The 23,987-nt window shown below is 39.1% G+C and overlaps 1 protein-coding gene across 2 annotated transcripts in view; it reads left to right on the plus strand.

Moving 5' to 3' along the window:
* TPD52L1 (TPD52 like 1) overlaps positions 1 to 23,987 on the plus strand; it is an 80,235-nt gene that overhangs the window by 49,415 nt on the left and 6,833 nt on the right. The window contains exons 4-6 of one of the 2 annotated variants that reach the window (XM_075203014.1): positions 17,480 to 17,581; positions 19,088 to 19,102; positions 21,943 to 21,981. In XM_075203014.1, coding sequence (XP_075059115.1) covers positions 17,480 to 17,581; positions 19,088 to 19,102; positions 21,943 to 21,981 — 156 coding nt within the window. The remainder of the gene's footprint in view (positions 1 to 17,479; positions 17,582 to 19,087; positions 19,103 to 21,942; positions 21,982 to 23,987) is intronic. The other variant, XM_075203015.1, reaches the window with a different exon arrangement.

The raw sequence follows: 23,987 nt of genomic DNA on the forward strand, positions 1-23,987 counted from the left end.
AATGGCATTGCACCTGACAGGGAGGCAGTTCAGCATGGGAGGAGATCAAGTATAGTAGCCTGTGCACCTAAGATGTAGTGGACTTCTCAGAATGTATAATGAGATGACCGGCCTCTTCTACAGTTGGACCCATTCTGCAGGAGCAAGTTTGATGGCAGTTGGTGGGGAATTATTCGCCTTCCTTGCCACTAGCCCAGTATATGACTGCAGCCCACTAAAGAGGGTCTCGGTGCAAGAGGGTAGATGAGTTTGAGTGTGATGATGGTCACAGTTGTTGGTCTTAGCACATAGGTGTCCAGAAGGCAGAACATTGTTTCATGTTTCCCTGATCATAGAGGAGAGGCATCACAAAAGAGAAAACAGCCAGGTGATTCTACTGCAGGGTTCTGGATTAGCAGCTGATCTGGTTACCATCCCTGGGGCAGCCCGGTGAGCCATCTTTAATTTATTTCAACACAGAATAGTTTGTTGGAGCATGCTGCAGGTATTGTTCCTGTGTGTGTTATCCCTTCTCCCTTGTCTGTCCTCTCTAGTTCTAGTCCATCAGCAGGACAAGTGGAGCAGAATGTATTTTTCTGCAGGGTTATTTTGTTACCTTGACACAATAGTTGAGGACTGGGGGAAGAGGTCTCTTGGCTAAGGTATGCCGAACAACTTAATCATTGGAAAGCTGGAAGACCCAGTTTGTTGGGGACACAAAAATATAGACTTGCGAATTAGGTTTTTAGCTCTGATGAGGGCTGCTGGAAAGCCTTATGACAGGGTTTGTTTTGGTCCTTGGTCCCCCCAAAACCCTATCATGGGGTCCTTGATCAGCAGGACAATTATCTTCAAAGAAATGGTTTCTGATGGTAATACAATGAGGGTCCGTGCAGATTTGAGACTAGAAGAATGATTCAAGCACAAATCCTTTGGAAGAGGGGGATGGTTCACTGGGTGAATGGTCTAGAATGATGTTTTAGAATAAAAAAGGAGGAATCTGGAGATTTCACAAGCAAGAGGAACAATCCCAGGTAGCCACAGGTACAGGTAGGCCACCAAAAAATTGACTATGAAAGTTTCCTTGATGTTCATGACTAGGCTCTTTATAGACCTCTCTTTACATTTTTTGGTGTTGAGACAGTTCCCAAGAAGAAATCCTAATTTTGTGGCACTTCAATAAAGTATGATCTTTGCTCTGATTTGTGTCCAGTTTCTTATACTTCTTTTGAGTGCAAACACCCAGGTGGTTGAGTACTGACAGACATCAAGTTGACCTTTTGGATCTCACCGATGCACCCAGATAATTTCCATTTTTTGGGTTGTCGTTAGTGAGATGAAAAGTTCATGGACCTTACAGGTGGGCTCTTCCACATCTTGTGCTTTCTTTTTGCACATTTACAGAATGGGTAGTGAGGGATATCTTTGGTTTGAAGTTATAGTTTCATTTATTAGATTATTTTCTCTTTATAGGCTCCCATAATTCAATTTTTGTTTAATATTGTTGCATTTTGTGGAGTTGGTTGCACAGAAGTTTGGGATACGTTTAGCTTTGGATACATCTGAAGGACCTTGCACAAGGATTGTTATTGATTCCCTCACCTACCCCAAAAGTTGGATGAAAATCCAAACATGCCAATAAGGTTTAGCTGTGATGGTTGCAGTCATTGTTAGGAAAACTTAACATTGCTTGTTGCATAATGACAGTGGGGCAGATATCCTGTGTTTGGCAGCAGTGGCGGTGGGTGTCAAGGCAACTCATTATTTCACTCATTTGTACCCTGATTTTGGAGAGAAGCTCAAAGTATTGTAAATGTTTCTTGAAAACTACAATATGGAGTTGATTTTTATGACAGTGTCAAGGTTTTGATTTGAAATATTATACCGATGTGACAGGCTTATCTGGATTTGGGGTCAGGGATCCTGTTGTTTTTGAGTGGACTAGGGGTGGGGATAGTAGGATTGTAAGGTAATCCGTTGTTGTTGGAATTGTTTCCCATCACGGTTGCAGTTCAAATCTGAGGGACTTTGTTGTAGAATAGACATGAGCTATGATCACTGTGATAACGATGTGGTGGGGGTCCAAATAAATAACGTGGGTTTCATATATTGCTACTGGAAACAGAGCATAATGGAATTGTATGTCTAAGTTACATCTGGAGTTCTGCATTGGGATCACAGCTTTGTTACCGTGAACACTGAGTGAGGGGAAATCTGTGGCCTATTCTGCAGTCTGGAATCAGTAGTATGCATTCGAAAGTCCAGTTAGGGGGTTTTCTGTTTGGGAAAGGTTAGTAAATTTATTATATTTGCAAGGTGGGCATTTAGCAAGCAAGTGTCAGTACCTAGGATCACTGGAAACATAGCAGGTCTCGCATTCTTGTTTTTCTCACATTACAAAAGATTTCCTGGTTAGGTAGGCATTGGGAGTTATAGTTGGCTGTTTGTGGTTCATAATTCTCAGGGGTTATTTGTTTTTTTTATTTTAGAGTCTCTAATTTTCAGGTAAGCAGGTTCAGGCATTTTGTCATTCTGCTTACAAGGCCAAGGTATTGTATATCCCTTAGTATTTTTTGGGAGAACTCAGAATGAGGAATTGCTGATTCATAGCGTTCAGGCTAAAGAAAGCTGCAAAATGATTATGTGAAGTGCATAGTTAATACAAGGCCAGTTTGGGAAAGGTGTGTTGGTTAAGTTGTTTAGGTTGGTGCAATCCAGAGAGTGCCTGGTACAATGCCTTTGGCAGTGCACTCACCCAGGACAGGTTCCTTATTGGTTCATGTTGGTATTGGTATTGAATCCTGATATTTTCATATCCAGGATTCAGTTTATCACAATATTTATAAAGTGCATGAGGAGTTTATGCATCTCAGGGATTTAGATCTCACTGGTTCCACATTGGGCTGCTACTAAAACAGTAAGGTATGGTCTGGGAAGTGAGGCTGCCCAGTGTTCTCCCCAGCACCTATTTTCGGGTGCTCCACCCAGCACTCGGCTGTTTTTACTTGCCACCCGGCTCTTGGAGTCCAACAGAGTCCTGTTATAGTAGAATAAACCATTGTTAGAACAGGTACTGTGTGAGCACTACAGCCAGCAGTGTGTGTTAGACCACTGACCACCAGTCTGACCAGTCCTGGCAGATGTGGGCAATAGCCTCCAACATTTTTCATTATTATTGCAAAGTATTACAAGTGCCACCGACCGGCTGCTTCTGAATGCCACCTGGCTGGCAAAATTTTCTGGGGAGAACACTGGTTGCTATGCGTATAGGGATGTGGGAATCTGAATGCTTTAAACTTTGTTATGTCACACCTATTGTAGTGTTTTATTGCCAGCTCTCTTCTTATTATATGTTGATGTGCTACTGTCTTTCCCTTCCCATTGGTCCTGTTCTTTTGTTGCAGCCCCAATGAAGTATCTATTGTGGATCTTGGGACACTCATAAATCTTTTGGGGTGTAATCCATGCACATCAGCAAGAACAGTAGGCAGACAGTTGGGTTTTTCCCTGGAGCGAGGTAAAAGTTAAATGGTTGGGAGTTAGGGGAATGATGTAAAGTACAGTCATGCCAGAGTTTTATCATTGCTAGATCAGACAGGCCTCTACATATTTTAGTACTATATATAGGGAGTTATAATTTAGGTATTAGGTCCATGTGAGATCTCATAAATGAATTGGACCTGATGAGGCCATGGTCTACTTAACTGGGTTTATTGTGGTTTGGTCGGTGATAGTTGCCCGGAAATGAGGGAGTCATGGTGAAGCACATTGAACTTGGGGTTACTTCCTGGAATTACCTTAGGGGTGACAGTCTACACATGAATGCCATTGGTACTGATGTGGTTCCTGTTTCTGTAGAAAGGGATTGACAATAGAGTTCTGTTATAGCAGGACTTGTAAGTCATGTAAGAGGGAGTCATACATGCTCGTCGTGGGAGGCATGTATTTGAATGAGTAAAAACCTTTGTTATGTGGCCCATGTTAGATATGATACTTTTTTTGTTACAAGCAACAGCCTCAAGTATTCCTTTAGGGCACAAGGAGTCTTTTAAAACTATGCATTTTAGACTTCCTGATGGTGAGCCTATTGAAAAACACTGCTGGAAGCCAGTTAATGCCTAAAATGCCTGATAAGAAATAACAGCTTAGAGTGAAATACATAGTAAGATTAAAGTAGTAGTAATAGTAGTAACAGTAATAAAGTAAAATAGTAAAAGTAATAGTAAGGTTAAAAATCTTGTTGGGATGGGAATTTGACATATAGCTTGGTGAATTTGTATTTTTGATTTAGTGACTGTTAAGTCTAGAGATGGTCACTGACCCCCGTGTTTTGGTTTTGGATTCGGTTTTGGATCTGGATTACCGTCGTGTTTTGGTTTTGGTTTTGGTTTTGCAAAACCGCCATTGCGTGTTTTGGTTTTGGTTTTGGTTTTGTTTGGTTTTGTTTTGCTATTTTTTGGGAAAATCCATGTTTTTGGGCCTAAATTAACCCAATTTAGTGCTCCAACTGTTTTAGAGACAAGTAATCTAATTGTTGAGGTAATAAATCATCCAAAAAAACAGTTTAATTCTTCGTTGGTAGGCCTATTCTACACACAAAACAGATTGTCTTCCTCTCCATCTATGCATATTGGCAATGCAGCCATCGTCTTTGAATGTATATTACACCCTACACTTATAGTTAAATATGTAAAGAAATGGAAAAAGCCAGTTTGCTTTCTGTCTCTCAAGGCCCCCCTCCACTTGTATAAAATAGCAAAAAATTCAGCCATTATAGACTGTACAATATTAATTGACATGGAGAAAGCCAGTTTGGTTTCTGTCTCTCTAGGCCCCCCTCCACTTGTATAAAATACTAAAAAATTCAGCCATTATAGACTGTACAATATTAATTGACATGGAGAAAGACAGTTTGGGGTCACTCTGTCTCTCTAGGCCCCCCTCCACTTGTATAAAATACCAAAAAATTCAGCCATTATAGACTGTACAATATTAATTGACATGGAGAAAGCCAGTTTGGTTTCTGTCTCTCTAGCCCCCCCTCCACTTGTATAAAATACTAAAAAATTCAGCCATTATAGACTGTACAATATAAATTGAAATGGACAAAGGCAGTTTGGTATCTGTCTGCATCAGATCCTCTCTCCACTAGGAGTAAAATAGAAAACTATTCAGCCGTTATATAATCTAGAATATAAATAGAAATTGAGAAAGGCAATTTGGTATCTGTCTGCATCATAATCATCAACATCATCATTAGCGCCCTCGTCGCCTACACAAATCTCCCCCTCATCCTCTTCTAATTCCAAAGTGGCATCCTCAATTTGGGTATCACCGGCTACACTCGGGCTATTAAGGCACACATCAGCAGAATGCTCACGATTAGACATCCCACTGTTGGATGGACTCTCCACAGGGATTGTTGTCATTTGTGAATCAGAGCAAATATTCTCCTGTAATGCCTCACTGGTATCTTGCAGCTCAGCTTTGACGCGTAACAGTAGTTGTGCACCAATTGTAGCCTGGGTAACTTTTTGGGATCTGCCACTAATAGCCAAAGGTGAAGGCCTCATTCTCTCTTTGCCACTGCGTGTGTAGAATGGCATGCTTGCAATTTTTTTTTTATCGTCACTTAACTTTTGCTCAGTTACACTTCTTTTTCGCTTCAATACAGTAAATTTTTTTTTGGTTTTTGTTTTTTGCACTAATTTGAAAACACTCTGTTGTTTGACATCGCCTTGGCCAGATGACGTACTGGGAACACTAACATCAGGACTGGTGACAGAACCTGGTTGCTCATTTAGATCATATGTGGACTGCTTTGAATACATTCTGAGCGCAAACCACTGAGGAGTGCTAAAAATTATTGAGTAGATACTGCTGACAGATATGACTTTTGACAGCCAGAAATATTAATGCACAATTAGGGAGGACACCCCAAAAACACTGAGGAGTGCTAAAAATTATTGAGTAGATACTGCTGACAGATATGACTTTTGACAGCCAGAAATATTAATGCACAATTAGGGAGGACACCCCAAAAACACTGAGGAGTGCTACAAATTATTGAGTAGATACTGCTGACAGATATGACTTTTGACAGCCAGAAATATTAATGCACAATTAGGGAGGACACCCCAAAAACACTGAGGAGTGCTACAAATTATTGAGTAGATACTGCTGACAGATATGACTTTTGACAGCCAGAAATATTAATGCACAATTAGGGAGGACACCCCAAAAACACTGAGGAGTGCTACAAATTATTGAGTAGATACTGCTGACAGATATGACTTTTGACAGCCAGAAATATTAATGCACAATTAGGGAGGACACCCCAAAAACACTGAGGAGTGCTAAAAATTATTGAGTAGATACTGCTGACAGATATGACTTTTGACAGCCAGAAATATTAATGCACAATTAGGGAGGACACCCCAAAAACACTGAGGAGTGCTACAAATTATTGAGTAGATACTGCTGACAGATATGACTTTTGACAGCCAGAAATATTAATGCACAATTAGGGAGGACACCCCAAAAACACTGAGGAGTGCTAAAAATTATTGAGTAGATACTGCTGACAGATATGACTTTTGACAGCCAGAAATATTAATGCACAATTAGGGAGGACACCCCAAAAACACTGAGGAGTGCTACAAATTATTGAGTAGATACTGCTGACAGATATGACTTTTGACAGCCAGAAATATTAATGCACAATTAGGGAGGACACCCCAAAAACACTGAGGAGTGCTACAAATTATTGAGTAGATACTGCTGACAGATATGACTTTTGACAGCCAGAAATATTAATGCACAATTAGGGAGGACACCCCAAAAACACTGAGGAGTGCTACAAATTATTGAGTAGATACTGCTGACAGATATGACTTTTGACAGCCAGAAATATTAATGCACAATTAGGGAGGACACCCCAAAAACACTGAGGAGTGCTACAAATTATTGAGTAGATACTGCTGACAGATATGACTTTTGACAGCCAGAAATATTAATGCACAATTAGGGAGGACACCCCAAAAACACTGAGGTGTGCTACAAATTATTTAGTAGATAATGCTGACAGATATGACTTTTGACAGCCAGAAATATTAATGCACAATTATGGGGGACACCCCAAAAGCGCTGGGGAGTGCCAAATATGAAGAAAAAATAATAAACCTCTATCCTCCTCTCTGCACTAGCGATTTTGGTTAGAGCAATTGCAAGAACAATATGGTATTCTCTGTCCCTGCTCTAATTAGCCTATGACTACACCCTGCTCTCTCCCTCTGTCAAATGGCGATGGATTGCTGTGGAGGCGTGTATTTATAAAGTTGAAGTATCGCGAGAACCGAGTCCCGAGATCCGACGACGTCACAATGACGTTCGGCCTCGATTTGGATTCGGAATGGGCGGGAGAGTACCGAGCTGCTCAGCTCGGTACTCGGATACCCAAAGTTCGGGTGGGTTCGGTTCTCGGAGAACCGGACCCGCCCATCTCTAGTTAAGTCACTAATGAAATGATAGCCAATCAATGTTTTGAATTACACAATAAATAGACTTAAAAAGTAAGTACATGCAAAAAACAAAAATGAAGGTGCTTGAGGTTGTGGCTTCATGTAAATGATTTAGCTGCAAGTAAAACACAAATTGACAACTACACAAACGTGACATTATGGTGTAATTGCCCTGAAAATCACTTTTGCATTCCATTGAGGCTTGTAATTTGCTAATTGGTTGAGGGAGGGAGTGAGCATTATTTATTGGAATGGCGCAGCTGCCATATCCAGAAAAGGCTCAGATCTGTTTTACAGAATCACCTATGTGTGCTCTCAGCAGCGAGGCTCGGATCTGAATAAAATGTCTTTAGGTGAGTGAATGGTCTTCTAACTAATATGATGTTTGTCCAGCCTTTAAATAGTACAAACAATTTAAATATTAAGGTTGGATGAGGCTAAAATAGAGAGGGTGCAAATGTTGCCCAATGTTTAAAAAAATAAAATAAATGGAAAAAACTTTCAAAACACAAAAATACAATGTGTAATATAGACAGTTCAGATGTCCCCTAACTCTTATGATTAATGTAAACCTTAAATTAGGCTAAACAGAGCTGTATATTTAGGCCAAAAATGAAATATTATAATTAATGTAAGAGCATTTCTGGTTTGTGAAAATATCTCCCAAGAGCGGAGAGTAGGCATGCATCCTGGAATGGGGGGGACTATCAAGGTACACTGGTGAAACACCAAAAGTCACTTGGACCTCAATTTATAGAAATGGTATTGGCTGGGCACAGGATTTGTGATTGAGTAGGACATTGTCTGTTCTCCTAAATCAGGTAACTTCCAGCTCTGGTTGATTACATAGGGCTATTCATGATATTGCTTTAGAGGGAGGAGATATAGTGGAGAAGGGAAGCCCAGTGAACACAGGTTATCCAACACATTGGGGAGGTAGAGCTATACATTCTAAGGGAGCCTAGTGGGAACCAGATACCACCTGTAATATAATTTACACTAATTCTTTTTTAGTTGATATAGAAGATTTCAATATTTTTCCTCTGCTTCTGTTCCATGTGTCCCCAGGTCTGAGCTTCTAAGTTGAATACACGTTTGAGAATGTGGTTTGTTTGGCTCTTAAAAGTATATTGCAGAGTGCGAATATCATACCTTACTTTAAGGATGTGTGATAACAAATTGCCTCAAAAGATGTCAAGGGCCTGAAATGTCCTTTTTTGGGAGGGTGTTTAATTGTTTCAGTTGAAGAAATTCAAAGGATTTTGCCTCCAGGAGCTCATATTTCTGGTGTAAAGTGTTCAGACAGGCAAATGAGACTCCTTCCAGGATATCTAGTACCATCTTGGTAGCTTCCTTTGCCATGGGAGGAAGTATATCGGGGGGCATGTCCTGGAGGGCTCAGGGTTAATCTAAATGGGAGTGAGGTTAGATGCCAAATTTGTGAGGATTACACGGGGTCTTAATCCTAAATTCTTCCAAAAAATATATTATTCGGTGAGTGTGGTTATTGCTGGTCTATTTTTTCTGGAGGTACCTAGTGTGAGGATACCGGGTTAATGTTAAGTTCTTCTAGTGCATCACCTAGGAAAACAGTTAGGGAAAACAACACACAGGAAATACAGCTATTCTAGAAACATATACGATGTGGCCTAATGCCCTTTAGTATAGGAGTTTACTGTCATTGCTCTTCCAGAGTGCAGCCCCAGCTGCTGTGCATCAATGTTCACTCTTCTACCAGGAAAACAGGGACCAGGATGGCTCCCTGCTTTTGGAGGAACTCAAAATGAAGCGAAGTTCATGAAGCCTTAGAATGTCCAATCACCTGTACAATACACTCCAATACAACAGGAGCTATAACTCGTCAGTATTGTTGAAGCAAAAAACAGCTGTTTCACGTAGAGGTCCCTTTATCACTAGTTTGGTTTCCATGGTATGAGATTTCTTACAAGAGGGTAGTTAAATAACAAAGTTTCTCTGGATTGGGACCTCAGTAGAGGGGCTATAACCAGGTCCCCCTCATCCCACTTCTAGTCAGCAGGCTCCATGCAGTGCTGTGCTATAGGAAGTCTGCTTGTCTGAGATGTAAAACAATGGAGCATGATTTAACCATTTCCAGTCTTTAGGAGTGAAATCATGGTTCAAGCTGACTGATACTTCCTGTGAATTATGCTAACAGTCTCTGTGCCAATTGCCTTTGGTCCCCAATGAATCTAAATAACAATAGCTCATTTATAATTGACATGGTATAGATTGCAGCACTGCCTATTAAAACCCACCTGATGACATTTAAGAACATTTGCAATTACATAACAATAAAACATACATTATCATTAGCAGTGTCATATAATACAATTTATACAGGTGTGACAGGAAGCCAGACTGGCTTAACCTTTACTTTTAGTTAGCCTGGTAACCCTGCTCTCACCATATCTACTACCAACATCATTAAGGCCGCTCCATTATTTGATGCTTCCATGTTGACCGATCTCAAGGTATGGGCCAGGAGAATGAAGCGGCCACCTGGCTGAAATAGGAAGCCATGGAATTATATCTAATGTCTGTGAAGATCCAATCCCCATTTGTGGCTGGTCGCCGGAGAGTTGTGAAGCTTGTTCTTGGAGGCTTATTTCTTCACACAAATTTAACCTATCTGTGGAATAGAGTTAAGATGAAATTAGGCTTTTGTCTTTTACCTCCTTCTACTAAAGTAGGAGGAGGTAAAAGACAAAAGGATTTTTATAGCCTTAGGAATAACATTACCAATTTTTGCCACTTACCTAGATTTGCCTTGATTTTATTTGTAGAGAGTTTCATAACTGCTAGTAATATATATCCAAAGGTATTTTAGCTTATTGGACTTCCAAGCAAAAGTTGTAATTAGTTTTTAAGAAACGAAAAAGGAGAGATGACACAGAGGGGAGAGACTCTGTTTTGGAATAATTGATCGTGTATCCTGAGATAGATCCATAGGCCCTTAGGATTTTGTACAGAATAGGGAGAAAGGTGTGTGGAGTGGTCAGTGTCAATAAGACATTACCAGCAAACAATGATATTTTATAGTTGTCTTTTCCTACCATTACCCCCTTGATGTTTGCAGAAAGCCTAGTGTCACTTGTTAGATTGAGAATGTCTGACATGATGTTGTTTATTGACACCCTGGCAGAGGAAGTAGAGTACAGGGCTTCAATCCCATGAGAAAATCTCCACCAAACTCAAACTGATGGAGTGTGTTAAGCATGAAGGACCAACACATTATTTAGCTTTCTCAGAGTCAATGGAGAGCAAGTGAGATAAGAATTTATTAGAATGAATAGTATGTGCGTCTGGTATTGTCATGGACCTGTCTCCTGGGTGTAAACCCAACTTGGTCATTGTGGACCATGAATGGCAATACTGTTTTCAGGTGTAAGAATTTTAGAGTGAATTTTGACATCCAAGTTCTACAGAGAAATAGATCAATTACAATTGGTATGGTATTTTCCTTCTTTTTGGATCGCAATAGTTTTTGCTCACATGTTTGATTCAAAAAGGGTTGTTGTGCAATATACTGTTAAACAAGGAGATTTAACCTAGATTTGACCCAGAGCTTTGCTGACTTTCAAGCCCTTAATTGTTTGGGCTATTTCTTCATCAATAATCTCAGCACTTAAATCCTCCAGCATTTGCAGAGAAAGCCAAGGTAATTGTCAAGAATTGCTGAGTTATGTTCCTGGGCAAGATCATAGGGGTAGAATGTTGGGTAGCGTTGTAAAAACTATAGTAAGTACATTGTAAGAAATTAACTGGTCAATTTCTGTTTTGTGGTATTTTTAGCTGAGCATATTCAATTGTGTATTATAGTAAGGCTACCACATAAGTGCCTGTCAGTATCTGAGTGAACTATGGACTATACAGAAATATGACAGTTTGTGTCTTGGTGATAGCAGCTATCCCAGACACAATGTGGAGGGGAGAAGGGGCTGCACAGGATCTCTGCATAGTGCTGGACAAGGTACACAACCGGGGGAAAAGAATGTACTGCCAACAATAAGATTACAAGGCACCTGCATCTTGTCTTTCTTGCCTGTCTTTTCCATCTGACGAGGTTCTCAAACACGGCTGCAGTAGCATGTCTTATATTTGTGTGTTTGCTTATGTGTAGAGAAACCACACATTTAAATAGTTTAAAAAGAAATTTAAATTATGAAAAAAATAAACATGGTGAGTTGAAGATTTTAGGCGGAAAAAGCTGGACTGTCCTGGGAAAACAAGAACACACAAGGCCCATGTTAAGAAACAATAAAGAATAGTATACGTAATGACTAACATGTACATATGATGTTTAGGAGACTGAATGAGTAATTATGCATATGGCATTTTCTAATATATATTATATACATGGTCATATCTGATTTAAATCTACACTACAATACAGTAAAGTACGGCAAGTGTGGTGAAATAATTATAAACCAGTACGTTGTCTTTGTAATACACTGTAATTCTGTAAAGCAAATTCAGAATGTAGCTGCTATGTTTGGGTAAATATTGTTATTGTCAGGATATGTGCCTGAAGCTGTCAGACTGCTTTGGAGCATATAGAATATGCCATTAACAGTAATGTACAGTGATGCCACTCACAAAAGCTGAAAATGCCTTTGATGGTATTAGACATATTCCAAGATTGTAATGAAGAATCCGTTTTTTACATTTCACAGAGCACTCGGGTTCCCAAAACAAAGAGAACTATTTCCATCAAATATGAGGAGAGTTCTAAGATGATGACTTCAGGCCTTAATCCTTTTTTTTTCACTATGCAACGTTTAAATTTGATTTGTTTCCTTCAGTGAAAGCATTAATGTAGTTTTATTTTAGTCCTGGCAGTTATGTTGCTTATATTATTTTGAAACGCATGAGCGTATTTTTCTTTTGCAGCTAGAAATGTGTAGAATGACAAACTGCAAGGTTCTTCCTTCAAATCACTGTAATTGATTGTTTTTTTTTGTGTACATACCCTCCTTTACCATTTGACTAAATGGAAAGCTTATTTTACTAGCTCCTGTAACTGCTTTTCAGCCCTGCATTTATATTTGGCCACAGACACAATAACGCTCTCTTGTGCTCTCTATATCAAATATATTTGTATGTAGAGAGTAGTTAAAATAAACAATGTAGTCTTTAAGAAATTGCCATTCAGCAGCATATGCTTCTAGTGAACAGTTTCACATGGTGGGCCTGCAGGGGAGGGCTGGAAAACTTCATCCCGGGGGGCAAGACTTGACTCAGCTGCCTATTTTAAAGGAAAAAAATGCAGGTGACCCAGCCTTAGGTCGCCCATTATGGGACTGGCCCGGGGGCAGATGCCCCCCTGCCACCCAGCCCAGCCTGCCCCTGTGGGGCTGAGTCTTTATGGAAAGTAAGGCAAAAGAAAGGATTAAATGTTCTCTGGCACACAAATACCTGATAGCTTTATTCATACTTGCCAACTCTCCCGGAATGACCAGCAGACTCCCTAAATTCGGGTGGGTCTTCCGGACTCCCGGGAGAGCAGGCAAGTATCCCGCAAACTGCAACTTGCTGTCAAAATGCCGTGATTCGCAGTGAATCGTGTCATTTTGGCCCCACCCCCGCGAAAAAATGGCATTTTGTCACGGGGCAGAGCCAAAATGCTGCGATTCACCACGCCCCGCCCCTCCCACCTTTCAACCACGCCCCCCTGCCCGGGATCTCCCGGAATGAAGTTTTAAAAGATTGGCAAGTATGGCTTTATTTTGACACTGAAATTTAAAGTTGATCTAGAACATGCCCTACCCCAACTATAAATCTGCCATCACATTTTAAATTTGCCTCCCCTCCAATGCAACATGGTTTTCCCCAGGTGCAAACTTACTCAATTTTTTTATGCTTTGTTCTCCTTAATGACTCAGGCCTGATGCTCTTATGTTTTTTTATTTTATTACAAATGGATTATGATGCGACAAGAAACTTTTTTAAAAAAAGATAACAAAGTGATAAATTAGAGATTTGGGGTTTTATTACAATTACAATTTATTTTAAAAATGTGTGCATTATTTGCCTAGTTATACTATATTGGAATAATGATCTGGTGTCTTAGGCAACGCTGACGTGGCAATCTTGCTACTCCTGGGGTTTTTACCTCTTATTACCCTGATTTCACAGCACAGGGGGCTGGGAAGAGCCCCCCAATTTTTTTTCCATGGAGCTGGTAGTCTCTGGAAGGGGCTGCACACTTTTCTGCATCATAGAAACACCAGCTCTGTACTGACCAGGATGCAGCTGGCTTTCACTATGATGGGGGACTCTACACATGTTTTGGGCTACACTTAAAAATTCGTTCCTTACCAAGTGTAAATTCTGCACGTACACAAGACCGTTGCCGTTCCCGGGTTGACAATGATAATTTGCATCTGAAGCATCTATGTACTAGACTTAAGGTTGCACATATCATAAAATGCGTGTATCTCAAAATACAGACATAAAAACGTGAGTGTGCAAATGTATATGTGCACATATGCAAAATGTGACAACTGTGTTATGATTTGAAAACCGGTGATTTGTTCTAAACCACATATGACTTACTCAAATGGTCACATGTCAGATGGGATAAATACTGTGATTTCTGTTTTGCTAATCCCAATTTATGGTGATTTGATAAATTCATACCAAGCATCATTTTAGTAAATCCTCCTAATAGACCTGAAGCTCTAATTCAGAACTTGTAACCTTAGCCCATAACTAAAGCTCTTTTTTTGCCTTGGAAACTGGCACACTTAAATATGAACATTCGCAACAATTCTCTAAAGGCAGCAATCAAACTGATATGTCGTAAAGGGACATGACATTCTCTCATATATGCCATACTTGCCAACTCTCCCGGAATGTCCGGGAGACTCCCGCAGTTCGCGAGAGTCTCCCGGACTCCCGGGAGAGTATGGCAATCTCCCTGATCTGCCCACTTCCTAGTGAAGTGGGCAGAATTCGGTTCAAACGCCGTGATTCACCGGGAAGCGCCCCGTTTGGCCCCGCCCCGTTTGGCCCCGCCCCCGCTGTAAAATGACGCGATTTGCGTCATCACGTCACAGGGCGTGGCTAAAATGACTCAAATTTTGAAGACCCACCCCCTACATGCCCACCTTCCCCTTGCATCTCCCGGACGTAAATTATAAAATGTTGGCAAGTATGATATATGCCCCAGCATAATATTATAAGGCAATATCTATGTAATGCCATGCTAAACTTAGAGCTGTGAATACTAGAGAAACACTTGACCCTCTGCGATTTTAGACCACAACCTTCCCTCATTGCAAATGCAACCGTGGAGTTTTGAGCATTTACTGGACTATTGCCTGTTTGTATGCGGTCACTCTTTTAGGATGGGCTTGGTTGGGAACGGAATCTTTGAAAGGTAATCTCGTGATTGGTTGGTGGGAAGATTGGATGCTGGTGGAAGAGGCAAAAAAAAATAAGCCGGAATCCTGAAGACTGTTTGTTCACCTTCCATGCCAGCCAAGAAGATAGAGGACAGGTGGAGCTCTGCTCTTGTCGGATCAGATTTACGTACATTTACAATTTGCTTCTTTAAACCACTGTTGCTGAGCCTTGCTCTCCCCCCCACCTATTCTATTGCTTTTCACATTAAACTGGGATAAGGGATTAAAAAGGCAGTGCCTTATTAACGCCACATACCCACACCCATCATGGGTATTATACAGACCATAGCCACCATGTTATGCAGCCTACAGTAACCACTGTAGTATAGCCCAATTTGACCAGTATACATTGTTGCACCACTTTATTAGTAAACAGAAACACCAAAGCTACCCACCCCTGCTCTTACTACCACTGCTATAGAGGAATTCTCTCCCAAACCACTCTCATGTCTATGTTGGCTGCCTGTCCAGTAGTGAACACCATTGACTGGAATCCACTGAACTATTAAATACTAAATGCTTTCAGTGGATCCCAAAAAATATGTCACTATGGCCTCAAGTGGTGAATTTTTCTATTTCTTAAAATCTTTTTTTTCTTTTTAGTCGGTCTATTATTTGTACTATCCATCAGCACAGTTGACATTTGCCATCAACAGTTGATCTTTATTTATGAAACAAATCCCTCATGATTACTCTGCCATCTCTAATCTTCTTTATTTAGCAAATGAGACCGGCTACCTTGCAGATATTGGATGCCTTTAGCAAACAGTTGAAATGGAAATCAAACTAATATATGAAAAGTACACTTTGACATATTAAAACAACCAATTCCAGTGTAGTGGTTGTCTAGTAACTTGTGGGTATTTTCTTTCTTCTGCATCCTTACAATGTCTGATTCTTTTGTTGAGCTCATAACTAGAGTTGTTATGCTATGGGTAAAGCTTTAATGTATACTTCGCACAAGATAGAAGATTGCTTGAGTTACTTATTTGCTAAACCACAAAGTGGAAAGAAAATTACTTGGGTTACTCACCACCGTGGCCAAAACATAACAATTTATCATCATGACCAATAAGACGATTCACTGTGTAAATTTGACCGTGAGATCCATAGAAAATGTGATGACTATGAAACTCACACTGGCTATCAACTGCATGACCCAGAGAACGTTTTATAAAGCAGTCTGTATTCAAAATAATGCCTGTTCCCACTGTAGGGTTCATTTAAACATCTCAAAGAATATGAGCGACTAACACTATGTTTTGACTAATTTACTGCTTAGCATGTATAGAGGTGCATACGTTCAATCCACATTGTTTTGGTCCTTCTGAGAAAGAGCTTTTTGGTTCAGTTTTGAAATGTATGACTGCAAAATAAAGCAAACCTACAATATACACATTTTATTTAATTTCACTTTCTTTTTTTCTTCAGGGCTGCCTTTACAAATAAATGGCATATTGTTACATTTAGTTATGATCTGCGCCTGGGACTATTTTGGGCTCTGTTGTTATGTTACCCTACAGTACCTGTGGAACACCAGAGATGCTGCTGTTCTGTCTTTTCCCACTATCAGGACTTAACTAGCACAGCTAGTTAATCACCCACACCTGAGGGTCTCATATATACCTGCCTCTTCCAGCTTTCCTTGCTGGTCATTAATGTTTCTGAGCCTGTTTATGTTTGTACCCTGGATCACTGTTTGCTTTCTGTTGATATCCATGTTTAGCCAGTTCCTGCTTGCTTGTACAGCATTAATCAGTCACCTGTATCTCTCGTGGTGGTATCCTGACAATTGCATTACTCTTGCTAATCTGCTATACCTGAAAATCTGTTTATACTCTCACCCGGCCTGTGTTCATTGTATCACCTGAATGGTTGTTTTCTCTGCAATAAACAGTTCAATGTTTTCATCATATGTCTGGTTCCATGACTATAATTGCAAGACCTAGTTTGTGGAACAGTTTGGTAACACATTTTACGTTATCGCTTTGGTTTATTAATGTCTTTTTCCAATAAAATGCACTTAGACTGAGTAAGATTAGTGACTGAGGTCCAATTACCACTACCTCTTTGTTGGTGTAACTATATGGCAGATGTGCTAAGAGACTGCAGACCCCCTCTGGGAACATCACCTAAGTGCTATCTCTGCTAATCCTTCTGCAAATATGTGCCCATCACACAGTTGTAGCCATCTTGCCATACTAATATGTGTGCATGTCAGTACAACCATGCACAACTAAACAAAAATGAAGGAAAACGTGGCTTTATATCCTCTGTAAGTTATCTAAAGGCAGTGAGTAATTTTTATTGTCCACCAAAGCAAATAAATCCTTTCTATGAGGGGAAAAAAAAAGAATTTACTTTACTGAAGCTAACATTTGAAAGCGTGCAATGTTTTTCACATCTACTTCTCTGGTTTTAGTTGGTCCTTTTGGAAGATACTGTTACAAATGTTAGTATGGAAAGTTTAAGGTAGTGTTGAATGGATAGTTAGAATGGTATTCTGTTAACATGACTTGTCAACACTTTATTACTAAACAATTTTATTTGTAGGTATAAGAAAACACAAGAAACATTAAGCCAAGCTGGAATAAAAGCAACAACTGCAATAACAAATGTGGGAAGTGCTATAGGCAAGAAGTTTGGAGATATGAGGTACTTATATTTCTTATAACTACAATGGCTTATTGTTTTTAAAGCTGTTTTATTTATCTAGAATGACCTTATACTGCACAGGCTCTTTTCTACATATAATTGCAGTTTGTATTGTAGCTTGTGTATTTTCTAGAAGAGTAGATGGAAAGTGAAAGCGCAACATGAGAGTTGTCCAAGTTTTACAGGCCAGGACACATATCTACATTATATTGTACATACCTGCTTGTAAGCTGGAACTATTCAAATGAAAGATAGTAGCTGAAGGCCACATAAAGTAAACCAAGGGTTTTACCCAAGAGCAACACTTATACGGAAATTGGACCTGAATTCACCTAATGCCACTGGTCAATCACTTTCTCTATACATCTCCTCACACCAGATGGAATTATTTTGAAGATTTGTCCCTGGAAATATTTAGTTGGTATTGACCAGCAACCACTTCTGTCACCTATGTCACGTGCATTAGTCTTTGTTCTGCATTTTGCATAAAGGTTTACAATTAGTATAGAATTACACTATGATCATAATAGTGGTCATTCCACTTTAGACACCCTAGTTCCCTAATATTTTACTAAACATATTTTCATTCATATTGTAATGCCCAAAGTGTCACACACAATTGTTTAATTACTTATTTTATTCTGGAGTAGAAAGATAAAATTAGGTCTTTAATTAGATTTTCAAAAACTCAGTTTGCTGTACAAAAATATTAAGATCAATGTACACCCTATTGTAATATAAAGATATTACAACTATTAGACTACTTATATCCTTTTTATTTTATAATAGGTAGTACATTCCTTATAATACATAGATTTTGAATTGGAAAAAAATCAAGTTGCATGTGTGAGACGATTTACATATCTGGGTGTACTTTACCTACCCTGACCGTTATATATTCGATCACTGAACACTGTCATGAGTCATGTGACAAGTGACATCACTGCTCATCAAATATAAGAATGTTTTTCAGGATATTTTACATATAATGATGTCACTTGTATGAATATTGAAATGTTAAATTGTGTATTGCTATATGTAGAGAGCTCCAATATTCTAAAGCAGAAAACCAGGGATGGCAATATAACATAAATCTTGCTCAATCTGTAACTGCCTCCCACGTGGATACAAATTGCAGTCAAGGCCATAAGTGTTTCTTCCAACTAATCTTGTTTATCCGCTTTTATATACATCTAAAGTGACACTACTCTACACTGGTTTAACTTGTTTAACAATCTCGCTTTGAACTGTACTAAATTAAAATCGCCAAACAGCTAATGCATGTAGCAGATTATCTGCAGACTGCAAAGTTTAAGAATAAACTCTTAAGTTAGCTTTCTGGATATACAAGTCACTGTGTAAATCATTCCTTGCATAGTTAAATTAAGCATGATTGTGCCTGAAGGCTATATGTTCACATCAAGAAAAGTGGATTTTTCCTCTGTTTTGTATGTAGTAGCTCATTGTTTCATAACCCTTATAATGCTTTTACTTCCTCTGCTGCAGATCACATTCTATTAGGTAAGAAGTTGTTACTCTTATGTCAATACAAATTCTTTATAAGAACGCTGGAGATATGATAAGTCCAATTTAAGGTTAATAGGCTCCACTTATTAGTTTTAATAACCTCATCCCTTAGCCCCAGACAATATCTTCAACCCATGGATAACTTTATCCGAGGCACCTGATGTGCAATAGTACATAGACTTACATATTTCTGTCAACCGACCTATTTTGTGCATCAAAACATATCATAGCATGTAGTAGTATGTGGAAAGTGTAATGGTTTTTTTTATTGATTAAACACATTAAGCTGCAAGGACTGCTGTACAAGAGATTAAATGTAGAAACACTGATGTGTTTTATTGGAAATAGGATGTAGTAATACAGAGGAACAGGACTGTCATAATAATGAATTATTTTCTTAGCCTAGACACATTTTATCTACAAACGTGATAGTATATATCATCAGTTATTTATATAGTGCCAGCAGATTCCGTAGCGCTTTACAATTGGGAACAAACCGTAATAAAACAATACTGGGTAATAAATACATACGTAGTGGTAAGAAAGCCCTGCTCGCAAGCTTACAATCTATGGGATAATGGTTTGATACACAAGGGTAAGTGCTACATCATATTGAATATTTGTCCAGCTAGAATGGAAAGGTTACAAAGTATTTAGTGGGCTGTATGCTCAGTTACACAGCAATGTTGGTCAGAGTGTTGTTGTCTAGTGTTAGCTGTGTAGAGGATGGTAATAGAGTAACCTAGGGAGATTAAGATGGTGGTAGAAGAATATTAAAAGCTTGTCTGAAGAGGTGGGTTTTCAGAGAACGTTTGAAGACTTGTGGTGCAAGGGAGTGAATTCCATAAATTGGGTGCAGCCCGAAAAAAATCCTGCAACCGAAAATGGGAGGAAGTGATGAGAGTGAAAGAGAGACGCAGATCTTGTGCAGAACGGAGGTGTCGAGTTGGGAGATATTTTGAGACAAGTGCAGAGATGTATGTGCAATTTTGTTGATGGCCTTGTATGTTAGTAGAAGAAATTCATATTGAATTTTTTGAAAAACAGGCAACCAATGTAGAGACTGACAGTTACTCAGCAGATGTAAAATGATTTGCAAGGAAAATCAATCAAACAGCTGCTTGCAAAATATATTGCAGGGGCTCAAGTCTGATTTTGGGAGGACTAGTAAGGAGGGAATTACAATTGTCAATGCAGGAGATGAGTGCATGAATTAAGGTTTTTGCAGTATTTTGTGTGAGATATGTACATATTCTGGAATTTTTTTTTAGATGTATGCAGCATGATGTAAATATAGAGTTGATGTGGGGAACAAAGGATAGTTGTGAGTCAAGTATTACACCTAGGTAGTGAGCTTGTGGGGTGGGATTTATGGTCATGTCAACAGAAATAGAACGGTCAGGCACAGAGCTTCTATTGTTGGGTGGGATTATTAATAATTCTGTTTTTGAAAGTTTGAGTTGGCGAGAGGATATCCAAGATGAAATGGCAGAAAGACAGTTAGTAACGCGAGACAACACAGATGGTGAGAGATCTGGAGAGGATAGATAAATGTGTGTATAATCCGCATAGAGATGATACTGAAATCCAAAGGCGCTTATTAGTTTTCCTAGAGAAGTGGTGTAGATAGAGAGTAGCAGAGGACCTAGGACTGAGCCTTGTGGTACTCCAACTGATAAAGGAAGCGGAGTGGAGGTTGTGGCAGAGAAAGGAAGACCTTAAAGACCTAGGGATTGTAGCATCTGTATAAGGAGAGATTGGTCAACAGTTTTGAATGCAGCAGAGAGATCCAGGAGAATCAGAAGAGAGTAATCACCTTAAGTTTTAGCTGTGATCAGATCATTGACAACCTTGGTCAGCGCAGTCTCTGTGGAGTGTTGAGAGTGAAACTCTAATTGAAGAGGATCCAATGTTTTTTGCAGAAAGGAAATGTGGGGAGTATAGGCTATAAACATTGCTCGTCATTCTGAACATGCACAGTGGACTATAAGGAAGCACAGCACACCTCTTTCAGAGCAAATATATTCATAATTATGACCTGCTGCTTATATAAGACGCATTGAAATATTGCCTAGATAAAGAATCATTTTGCATTGAAAGATGTGCATCTTGTATGCTTCGAGCTCATGGGGTTTTTAACCTATGGCTATGGACCTATTACTTAGTGTGACTTACCATAATTCGCTCTTTGCAAACTTAGACATATGTCACGCAGGACTTCTAAACACTAGCACATTGCAGCTAATTCTCTATTTTTCCATTATTGTGTATATGAAGCTGGAAAACCTCATGTGAGAATAACCCAGAATGTACATAGATTATAATGGGAGAGAAGTGCCTCCGTGCCATCGCCTTTTATTTTGTACTGCCGGCAATTGGATTCCTGAATGAAAGGGTTAAGAGGCCCTTTTGTAGTTTTGTAGTTTGTGCTGTTTGTTATGCACTCTTGTTGCACTTACACATTTCTACACCCAATAGTATAATAGTTCTTGTTATGTTTTCACTCTGTGCCTATAGGTGTGTACACCATGCTGGTTAGGATTGAAGACAGAGGATGCGTTTTCTAATTCTAGGTAGTGCTGTAACTGAAGCACTGTGTTGTAGATGGTATTAAGGTCACCCTCTCATCAGTCTCAACCGAAAGTAATATATTTTAAATTAATACTATTTTGTAAGATTTCATTATGTTCATATGCCTGTGTACTGTCTATATAATGTAAAATAGCATTGCTCTAGAAGCAAGCTTAATTTCCTCAGAAAATTGGTATGTATATTGGTATAACGTATCATGGTGTGTTTTGTTGTTTTCTTCCCAAAATGCTCACACATGGCAGCTATTCTATCCGCCACTCTATAAGTATGCCAGCCATGAGGTAACTATAGTATTATTACATGTATCATTTCTACAACTCTGTGTATGGTTTATTGTATTCACATCCCAGTCCAACTTGTACGTTAATCAGTGTTCTCCCCTATTTCCTGGGTGCTCCACCGGCTGTTTTTACCTGCCACACGGCTCTTGGAGCACAATAGAGTCCTATTATAATAGAATAAACCATTGTTTCTCCTATTATAACAGGTACTATGTGAGCACTACAGCCAGCAATGTGTGTTAGACCACTGACCACCAGTCTGACCAATCCTGGCAGATGTGGGCAATAGCCTGCAAAATTTTTCATTATTATTGCAAAATATTACTCACCCCACCTGGCTGGCAAAATTTTCAGGGGAGAACAATGCTTTAATAAACCATAATGTAAAAACATGCAATATGCTCACACGCTGAATCTGTTTGTCTCCTCCCTCTCATCTGCATACTGGAGCCAAAGGCATTTAGCAGTAAAGGAAAAAACAACTGTTACAAATGTAGTTTCAATATAGTATCATCCCTGACCAATAAAGTGTATTTAGTAAAGGTATCTTAGAGACAGTAATCTATTCATCTGTTGCAGTATAAACCATGAACTGCCTGTTCGATTTGTGATATTAACTAAATAATTCTGTTCTGCTGTTCAGGTAATATCTAAACACACAAATCCGAAAAGATGTGTCTCATTAAGCAACACTTTGAAAACAATTACATTGTAACCTTGCTTCAGTGATAACGAAGACAATAATACTTGCTAATAACACCATTCACCTCCACAGTGTGAGACAACATAATTGTGATGTGCGAATTTGCTTTCATGTAACACAAAAATAAGAACACTGAATTTATATTTAGCTATGCAAGATAATCTGGTCAGACTGCGTTAGAGTAGGTAAGTGTCTGTGTACACTCTGAGCCACACTGGTTATATCACCACATCAGATGTGATACACACTTTTGCACTGCCTTCTTTTCTTTCTTTTTCTTCTTCTGAACTGAATAATCTTGTGAATATGGCATTAATCGTAGGGGAACTAATTTTTTTTATACATGTCCGACTCCTTGGGGTATATTTACTAAACTTTGGGTTTAAAAAAAGGGGAGATGTTGCCTATAGCAACCAGAGTCCAAATGTCATTTTGTAGAATATACTAAATAAATGACAGCTAGAATCTGATTGGTTGCTATAGGCAACATTTTCAATTGATCAAACCAGCAGTTTAGAAAAATATGCCCCCTTTTATTTAAAAGGCGAAATACCATATATATAAGAAGGGCTTATTTCCACTTTAATTTTCTCTTACTGTTCTAGAATACATATCTAGAGCACATGTACAAAGAGCCTCTATTACCTGCATCACTGTCATTTTTACATTAACTGGAGCTGCCGCACAACAGCTTATTCAATCTAAATTGGAATATTACCCATTGAATAGAATGCAGTTTTATGTTCCCATAGTACATAAATTGTAGGATACTTGTGTGGCTTACCAAGTAATATATTTTGAACAAAACATTTCCCGGATATGGGAAAGTAAATAATGTCTCTATATGTTTTCCCTTTAAGCATATCAAATGGCATGGCAAAAAGCCTCTTCTATGAAATGAGCTATAGATTAACATCTAACAAGCTTGAACATCTTTTGACTAGGGGTGTGCACCGGCCACTTTTAGTGTTTTGGGTTCTGATTAGCTTGAGGTTTTGGGTTCTGATTTGTTTTGCCAAAACACCCGACGAAAGGTTTTGGTTCTGATTTAGGGTTTTGGGTTCTGATTTATTTTTAAAAAAGCATAAAAAGTGCTAAAATCCATTTTTTTTTTTTTTTTTTTTTTTCACTCCTACGCTATTATTAACCTCAATAACATTCAATAACAATCATTTCCACTAATTTCCAGTCTATTCTGAACACCTCACAATATTGTTTTTAGGCCAAAAGGTTGCACCGAGGTAGCTGGATGACTAAGCTAAGCGCCACAAGTGGGCGGCACAAACACGTGCCCCATCGTAGG

The sequence above is a fragment of the Mixophyes fleayi genome, chromosome 3, assembly GCF_038048845.1.
Source record: "Mixophyes fleayi isolate aMixFle1 chromosome 3, aMixFle1.hap1, whole genome shotgun sequence".
Taxonomy (NCBI): domain Eukaryota; kingdom Metazoa; phylum Chordata; class Amphibia; order Anura; family Limnodynastidae; genus Mixophyes; species Mixophyes fleayi.